The sequence below is a fragment of the Nicotiana tomentosiformis genome, chromosome 8 (genome assembly GCF_000390325.3).
Source record: "Nicotiana tomentosiformis chromosome 8, ASM39032v3, whole genome shotgun sequence".
Classification (NCBI taxonomy): Eukaryota; Viridiplantae; Streptophyta; class Magnoliopsida; order Solanales; family Solanaceae; genus Nicotiana; species Nicotiana tomentosiformis.
Window position 1 is genome coordinate 80778625 of NC_090819.1, and position 9601 is coordinate 80788225.

The 9601-nt window shown below is 42.3% G+C and overlaps 1 protein-coding gene across 1 annotated transcript; it reads left to right on the top strand.

Annotated features, from left to right (window-relative positions):
• Positions 1-8164: 8164 nt before the first annotated feature.
• LOC138897727 (uncharacterized) lies at positions 8165-8650 on the top strand. Its single transcript, XM_070183735.1, has one exon. The coding sequence runs from the start codon at positions 8165-8167 to the stop codon at positions 8648-8650; it is 486 nt and encodes a 161-aa protein (XP_070039836.1).
• The last annotated feature ends 951 nt before the right edge of the window (positions 8651-9601 follow it).

Genomic DNA, 9601 nt, shown 5'->3' on the forward strand with positions numbered 1-9601 from the left:
AGACATATTGATATCAGAGCACTAGATTCACTTAGGTCTCACAAGTCATGAGCAAGTCAAGTAGAGTCTTGTGGATCGGTACGGAGACGTCTGTACTTATGTTCGAGAGACTAAAAGGCTGTTAGGATAACTTCTGTTTCTTGATTCCTTTTCGTGCAAAATGATTTCTGTTGAAGTCTATGTCTTCATTTCCTTCCTACTCATTCATACACGATATCAAGCATTCTGTATCTCCCTTCCATAGATTCGATTGGGACTGATTCTCAGGATCGAAGCAGGTAGTAACCTAACCTTTAAGAATTTGTTCAAGGGGGGATCAGTTGGGCACAAACGGGTTGTGGTGATGCTACATATGTGGTGCAATATATTTTCCCTGCATTATGAGAGTGGACTACTATCATCACCTTGTGAAGGGGTGTTCAATCATTTCATCACAGTGTTGGTGTTGCTCACGGGTTTAGAGCCACGTACGGTATATTGTGATGTTTCTCGCATTATTAGTCGTGTATTGTTGGTTTAAATAGTAGGGTATTTACTTATGTGTTGTGGCCGTGAGTGCTTCAAGAGGGGGATTATTGGGTTTGTGATTTGAAGACTCGGTATTTAATTCCAACATATGAGATGTAATTGGGCCAGGGATGTTAAGCCTTTGGGAAAAGGAGTTGCGAGGTTTGACATCTCCGAACTTGGTGGAATTCACATTTGTGTTGTGGTGTTGTCGTCCCTGTTTGGATGCATTAAGGCTCATCGGTATGGTGGTATTCATTTATTTACTTTTAGAGCACGGTGTTGCAAAATAGTACCTAAGAAGCGGTCATCAGAGATGGCGGTGTGTTGCGACTTCAGGGTCGGATCGACGTTTCTAGTGTTGGTGGCTCGAGGAAGATGATCCTTTAGGAGGCTTGGAGTTAATGACAATTTATTTGTTCGGGTGCTACTGAGATGGATCGTGATTTGGGGGTAGTATGATCGGTAGCAGATGATGAGAAAGGGCATGGTGGGATATGTCTCGCGGTAGTTAAATTGTTAGTAAGGTGAAGTAGGAGCAACAAAGATCGAGTAGTTTTCTTAGAAAGATGGTTTAACTGGAGTTGGAGTGGTAGCGTATCGTATTGATTTTGTTGTAGGATAGCCATATGCTTTGAGGAAGTTTGGAGCGATTTGGGTCATGGTGAACAAATGACTAAGTTGGTGTATTTCGTTTGGGGTAATGGTTTCTGTACCCAGGAAGTTTGACTGTGACAAAAAGAGTTTTCTTGGAATGTAGACAAACGGGGACGCTTGATTGTCGTTTTGGTATGCAATATAGTTTCGAGTTTTAAAGGTAGTGTTGGACTTCTAGTTGATGCTAATGGAATGAACAAATTTTCACAACTAGTGGACAACTGGGGACTCTAGAGGACTAACTGATTTCGTAGTGGTTATAACCATGGAAATATCGTTGGAAGATGTCAATATAAGGTCACACATGTGGGCTATCTCCTGTGAGAAAGTTAGGGGTTGCATGATTTTTGATAAAGTTCCTATGAGGAATTCTACCTTTTATCGAATGGGAGGAACATACTACGATGTGGGCTCGTATCGCTTGAAGAAGATGATGTGACTGTCAGGAGGTTGAGTGTGCGTCTGGGGTTGATAATTCGAGACGTGTTATCACTAGTGCGATAAGAGCTTGTGAGAATTTGGCTAAGTAATGATGTGAGATCATGGTAGCTAAGGAGAGAAGTCATTGTGGGTCCTTGGATTTTGCGATTATTGCTTAAAGCCAATTGGGGGATCTTACAGTCGATTATTGGGTCACGTGGTTATTTGTCCTTGCAGCTTATGGCATCGATACGTTGGTCGATTAGTTATGACTGAGTAAGAGAACATCGGTGGTGAATTCGAGCAAGGAATTTGATGGATGTGTGCTATATTTCACCTTATTGATATGAGAAGGTCATGGAATGACTCATATTTTAAACTTCTTGTGGATGCGATGTGCAAGGGAAATGATTCATTTGGTTGCTTCTTTGGAGTATTCGTCTGCTAACGAAGCACTAGTTGTTTGGTTATATAATTAGAATTACTTTAGAGTAGTCAACTCTCGATAATGGTTATAATGGGTTTAAGATTTAAAGTGTGGCTGGCACCTATGGATTTTCGGGTTCATTGTGTGACTAAGGATTTAGTTTTGCAGTAGAATATGAAAGAGGCTTGGAGTTTGTTTTTATGAATCTAACCCGGTATGTAGTGTGGTGTTAGAAAGAGGGAAGAAACATCTTTGGATTCACAGAAGATAATTTCAGAATGGGTGTATCCATTGAAGATACTATTGAGTGCATGAGGAGAGTATAAGATGGCTTAGGGATATTGAGACGACGTAGTATTGTGAGTTGGTGTCACTCGAGATGAGTGTTAGTTGAAATCCATTGCGTACTAGGAAGAGAGGTGTTATTTTGAAGGCAAGTCAAGAGGATATCTAAGGAAGAGGGGTTAGTTTAATAGTGGTTGGGATAAACATGGTAAGGAAAGTGACCGGTTACTTCGGTATGATAAGGACATACAAGTGTTTCGTGGCTATGCACATGGATTGGAAATATCCATAATCTGGTGGATTTAAAGGTATTCAATTCTGATGGTTTTTGTTATGTGCAAATGGGTCCAGAAAAGAGTTATGACGGTTTAGGCCACCACTTGAGGTTTGTGTCTTATGTGATTATGGGAATCTGGTTACATGTTGCAATTTTTCTTTTGAAATAAGTTAAGTGAAGGGTTCTAGAAGATGGAGTGTTTATTCCACTGATGTTTCAGTATTTATGATGGGATTCTTGCACTCTCGCGTAATAGCATGATAGATGCAGTGAGTAATGTGGAATTGGAATTGAAGGATCAAGAGTATGGTTGAGTTTTGACATGGATGTCACGAGCTCGGAGGAGCGGGGGAAAATTTCAAATGTTGAGAGTATGCTCACGCTATTTTAGTATCGCTTGAGAATGGTTTTATGTGAACGAGGCATTGTGTATTGATTTGCATTACAGGAATAGTATGGTTGGTAGCCATAGATATACAGATTTTGCTACCTAATGTAGAAGGTTGTGGGAGTATCTCCCACATGATTATTGTGTAAGTGTGATGTGGCAGTCATTTTAGTGGTAGAGATTGAAATCAGGTATGGAGATTCTAGTACTGTCGTTGATTGGAGAGTGTATGTCTGAGAGGCTCTCTATTCCTTTGGTTGTGGACTGTGGGAGTTTATTCCGGATTTGATGGTTGATCATATACGTCATGGATAGGGTCATTGTGGATCTTTGAAAGGTTATTAACCTATTTTGGGATGGTCGGAATCGGCTTTGAGGCCCATTGGTAGGCCTAATGTGAATGTATATTCTACACCAGATCAGATATGCTTATTCTGCATAACATTTCTTATGGATAAGTCTTCGGGTGTGGTGGATGTTATTCATATCTTCGTCTATTCCATGTGTTACTCTTTTATACTATGCGAGTTGTGAGGCAGCTTAATTATTTATACGTGGGTTGTGATCCTGTGTAGCTTGTGGTATTTTATGAGCGAGATGGTTCTCACGATGCTGGTTATTTATGGAACCTTAGTCATGCTTGGATTTTGTACTGCATGACACTATCCGTTTCCCAAGGGTAATGTTTATGCACTTGGAGTGCTTGTGGTTGATATACTTGTGTTTAGTAGGTATGAGAATATTGGCTCGATGGGTGTTCCTTATTAATTGTTATGTGTGGATCGGGTGGCACGCCGCCACGGGTATGATGTTTGGATCGGGCTGCGCGTCATAACAATATTATGTATGGATCATGTTGCACGCTGCAATAGTGAGATGTTATGTATGATTCTTTATACTATTTAATATGTTTCGCTATCATCTATGGGATAAGTTCATAGCATTGTTTGTTTTTGTATTCATTACGCAGGCTGGATAGTTCTATACTCGGGATTCACATTCTTTGTTGGTCATATTCGAGTTGTGGCTTGTTAGCGCATTGATGACATCGTATGAGATTTTAGATGGTTTTGATAAGGCTTATTTCCAAGCAGCTTGTATTGGGTGATACGAGGTTGTTGGACTTGGAATCAACGCAATCGTATTTGTATTATGTGTGGTTGGAGGGAGAATGTCACTAATCAGTTCAGAATGTGGCTATGGTTCCTATCGAGTGGAAGAGCTTCATGATTTGTTGGTCTGACGGGTGGTTACGAGATAGTGTATGTCTCTTTCATCGTTGCAGTATTGCGAGAGTTGGAACATGATTTTTATATGTCCTGAAGTATATTACCGGCACTGGGTTCGGAAATTGCAGCTATTGCGGCAGGAAGATATTACTATATGCATATGAATTATGTAGTGCGTCATGTGGTTATGACTTGGGTGTATATATATGTTTGGTACAACTTGTGGAGTTTGATACGGTGTATGTATGCAAGAATCGGACCTTGTAGAGAATTCCATATGTTGGAATTTGGTTCTAAGGCTTGTGGGCTAAGGTAGCAAGAAGGATCTTCTGCCTAGGTTGAGCTAATGAGCTCATATGGATCATGATGGCATGAGCAGGTGCACGAGGTATTATACAACAATTTTGGCGACTTTGGAATGGTTCTTGACATGTTCGAGGACAAACACATGTTTAAGTGGGGGAGAATGTAACGGCTCAACCAATTATTTTAAGCTCTAGCATGTTGTTCGGCGGTTTGAGACCTTGAGTAGCTTCATTATATGTATTATGACTTGCGCGTGTAGGCGGTTTTAATTTTCGAGCAGTCCGAAGTTGATTTGGAAGAATAATTATCAATTTGGAAGCTTTAAGTTGGAAGAGTTGACCAAGATTTAATTTTTGAGTAAAAGATATATTCGTGAGTGGGCCAGTGACTCGTCAAGTTTCACTATTCCTATGGGATCTGGCTGAACGCCTCAGTATTACTATTATAGATTAGGTCGTAAGACCTCGACAATATTATAAGATGCATCTATAGTTCGGGCCGGTCGACCATCGACAATGTACTCTTTACTATGGGATCGGGTCATTCGCCTCGACAGAATCGTGTGAAATAGTTGATAAGGAGTCAGCATACTTATGAGTCTTCCTGACTTGAGATGTGACCGTTTATTTGATGTTGACCATTATATATTCCATTTGAGAAAGTATCCGGTATTTGAGGACTTCGTGTTTACTCTTTAGTTGACGATCGTATTATGTACCTATATCTATTTTCACTATTTTACTTGCCATGCTTCATACTTGTCTGCTTTGATTGTACTTGATTTATTGGACCACTAGTAAGTGTCGATGTCAACTCCTCATTACTACTTCTTCGTGCTGGGTACGCGTTGATTTACGTACTAATACTACACTCTCTGTACTAATTGTGCAGGTACCGAGATAGTTTCATTTGTTGGTCATCTTGGCGCATAGGCGCAACTGCTGAGAGGACTTTATGGTGAGCTTCATTCCATGTTACTATCCGCAACACACAGAGTCTCCATAATATTTATTTATTTATTTTATCTGTCTATTTTATATTTCAGACAAATGTTGTATTAGTATTGTATTTCCTAGTAGACGTTCATACACGTGTAACGCTACATTTTGAGAATTTACATTTTGCTCGTGGTTGTATTCCGCTATAATTTCTTGGTGTATATCTTGGCCCCATTTGAACGTTTAAAAATAATAACATATATATTTTCTATAAAAATGAATGATTTTCACTTTTTATTTCTTGAATGGTTTTGAAATGCATTTTGGATTTTCTATTTACATATTGATTTAATTGTTGGCTTGCCTTATGGTCCCGCTGGGTGCCATCATGGCCTACGGTGGATTTTGGGTTGTGACACTTCGTCACCCATATTACAAGCCAAATCTTCTTTATTTTTAATCAAATCTTATTGAACCTTTACCTCCAAAAAATACTTATGTCGCTAGAAGAGTAAGGGAAGAGATTGGGTAGCTTTTGATTGGAACCATAGAAGGCCAAAGGGTATACGTATGTATTAAGAAGGTCACAAGCTAGAAATACCAACTTATGGAGGAGGGTAATGAAAAGAGTTTTTTCTTTTTAAAAACAAAAAAACACCTCCAATTCGCTTTGATATATGCTAGTGACTATGGAGAAGTGCTTAAAGTCAATAGACCGTGTTATGTATGGTTTCATAGCAATTTGTTGAGTGATCATAAAGAGGATGTGCTTAAAATATAAAGTATAGTGTATTAAAAGTGCTTAGGAGGGTTAGTCACTATTATCCATATCTATTTTACCCGTCCCCGCATAGTATGTAGCACTACTTTGGCTCACTTGACTCTCTCTCCCCCAAGCATTCCCTTCCCGTTAACGGTAACATAATGGTAACAAAACCAGCCACCAATTGAGTCACCGACGACTACCCTCCGCCCCGGTAAGTCCCCCCTCTCCACTCTCATCCTCATCAGCCTACACCCCTCATCCCTCTCTTCCCCCATCTCTCTCATCCCGCTTCTCCTCTTTGCCGTCTTGTCTTCTCCATCTCTCACTGCCGGCGAGACACCGACGACATCTCTCTAATCTTCTACACTCTGCCGGTCATCCTTTTCCCCCCCTCGTTTCACTTGTCCAGCCCCGTGTGCATTGGGGGTGCGCTCTTTCACTCTACAGTGAACAAGATAGTAGACTTCGGCGAGATACGGAACAGTCGCCGGCGAGTGGGAACAACCATAGCCAGGTTTCAGGCATGTTTGTGACGTCGTAGTCACACGCAAAATAGACCCGTATGCAAGCCAAATGATTCATTACCCATCAAATTCGGCCAGTTCTTCGACTACCACCATCGGCCCCACCGTCTCCGTCGACGATACCAGGTTATACGTTCCTGTCTCATTACACTTTGTCATAGATACACTTTGTTTAAATTTGTTTCATTGTTCGTAGTGTGTTCTATACTAGTATTGTGCTATAGCTGTGGTTTATTTGCTTAGATTATTTTATTGTTTGACTCACCTGTACTGTTTAAATCCTTTGTATTTGCTCTCGGCCCTATTAGCACTATTTAGGGTATTTAGTTGCACATATCTTGCTGATCCTGTGTCTTTAATATATAGTTAGTTAAATTGTTATCGTCTTAGTCCATATTTGTTTATTCACCATATCAGTGTTCCTGCAGTTGCAACTTGTCTTCTTCTAGTTTGGGTTGTTGCCTTGTGTGTGTTAGTGATTCCCCTTAGTCTGCCTACGTATAGTGGCTGTGGTCTGGGATGGTCGAGTGAGGTCATGTCCTCGGGGGGAGCGGGAGGTAGGGCGGGGGATGGGGGGGCAGGTCCGGAGGCAAGGGAGGTAAAGGGAACAAAGGTGTCAACTTTTTGAGAATTGGGTCATGGAATGTAGGTACATTGACGGTTAAGTCTATAGAGTTGGCAAAGATCCTCTAGAAGAGGAGGGTCAATATAGCGTGCGTCCAAGAGACAAGGTGGGTAGGGTCGAGGGCGAGGGACGCGGGCGGGTATAAACTTTGGTACTCAGGAGTCTAGAAGGGTAAGAATGGAGTGAGTATCTTGGTGGATAGGGAACTTAGAGAGTCCATGGTTGAGGTTAGATGAGTGAATGATAGATTGATGATTATTAAGTTGGTGGTTAGAGAGTGCACCCTAAAAGTCGTTAGCGCCTATACGCCGCATGCGAGCCTAGATGAGGAGGATAAATGGCGTTTCTGGGAGGGGTTGGATGAGATTGTGCACCAGGTTCCGCCTGATGAGAAGCTATTCATAGGAGGGGGTTTCAATGGTCATATTGGGTCGACCGCAGGTGGTTAGCGAGGTGCATGGAGGCTTCGTTTTTGGGGAGAGGAACGGAGGAGGTACCTCATTGTTGGACTTTGCTAAGACTTTTGGGTTGGTGATTGCGAACTCTATCTTTCCGAAGAGGGAGGAGCATTTGGTTACTTTTCAAAATGTGGTGGCGAAGACTTAGATTGACTATCTCCTCCTCAGGAGGTGTGACAGAGGGTTATGAAAGGATTTCAAGGTGATTGAGATACTCGTGACACAGCATGTGCTCTTGATAATGGACGTTGGTATTATCTTAAAGAGGAGGAAAAGGTCTACTCGAGAAAGACCGAGAATCAGGTAGGGAGCCTTAACTAAGGATAAAGCCCAAGAGTTGGAGGGGCGGTTGTCGCTATGGGAGCTTGGAGGAGCAGTGGTGACGCGAGCACTATGTGGTCAACGATAGCAGACTATATAAGGGAGGATGCGAGAGAGGTGTTAGGGGTCTCGACGGGCGTCGCTGGAGGGCACAAAGGAGACTGGTGGAATGAAGTGGTCCAGGGTAAAGTGGAAGCAAAGAAAGATGCGTACCTGAAGTTAGTGGAGAGAATAGGTGAGGATGAGAGGCGTGCATGCATGAAGAGGTATAAGGTAGCTAGGAAGGAAGCTAAGCTAGCGGTCACGGAGGCTAAGACTACATCTTATGGTCGGATGTACGAGGAACTGGAGGAAAAAGGCGGGGAGAAGAAGCTATTCCAGCTGGCCAGGTTGAGAGAGAGGAAGGCTCAGGATTTGGACCAAGTGAGATGCTTTAAGGACAACGATGGTAGAGTATTGATGGAAGATTCCCAGATTAAGAAGAGATGGCAGACTTACTTTCATAAACTTTTGAATGAATAAGGGGATCAGGATATCGTGCTAGGTGAATTGGAGCATTCAGAGAGTCACCGTGACTTTGGGTACTGCAGGTGCATCAAGGTGGAGGAGGTCGTGGGAGCTATGAGTAAGATGAGTAGGGGCAGAGCGACAGGGCCTGATGATATTCCGGTGAAATTTTGGAAGTGTGTGGGGAGAGCAGGTTTGGAGTGGTTGACTGGGTTGTTCAATGTTATATTTAAGGCGAAGAGAATGCCGGATGAGTGGAGGTGGAGTACGGTGGTTCCATTGTATAAGAACAAAGGTGATATCCAGAGTTGTAACAATTATTGGGATATCAAATTACTGAGTCATACCATGAAAGTGTAGGAGAGGGTGGTTGAAGCGAGGGTGAGGATGTCAGTGTCTGTTTCCGACAACCAGTTCGTGTTCATGCCGGTTAGTTCTACTGTAGAAGCTATACACCTTGTTAGGCGGTTGGTAGAATAGTACAGAGATAGAAAGAAGGATATGCACATGATTTTTATTGACCTAGAGAAAGCATATGACAAGGTTCCTAGAGAAGTTCTCTGGAGATGCTTGGAGGCAAAAGGTGTATCGGTTCCTTACATTATGGCATTCAAGGACATGTATGATGGGTCTAAGACGCGGGTAAGGATAGTAGGAGACGACTCTGAGCATTTTTCGGTTGTTATGGGGCTACATCAAGGCTCTGCGCTCAATCCGTTCCTATTCGCTCTTGTGTTGGACGCGTTAACACACCATATTCAAGGGGAGGTGCCATGGTGCATGCTATTCGCCGATGACATAGTTTTGATTAATAAAACGTGAGCCAATGTTAACAAGAGGCTGGAGGTTTGGAGACAGGCTCTTGAGTCTAAGGGTTTCAAGCTGAGCAGGACGAAGACGGAATACCTTGAGTGTAAGTTCAATGTTAAGCCGGGGGAAGTGGGCGTGGATGTGAGGCTTGACTCA

Bases quoted from the DNA above. Each gene is read 5' to 3' on its own strand.
- LOC138897727 (XM_070183735.1), top strand. From the start codon at position 8,165: ATGGGAGCTTGGAGGAGCAGTGGTGACGCGAGCACTATGTGGTCAACG.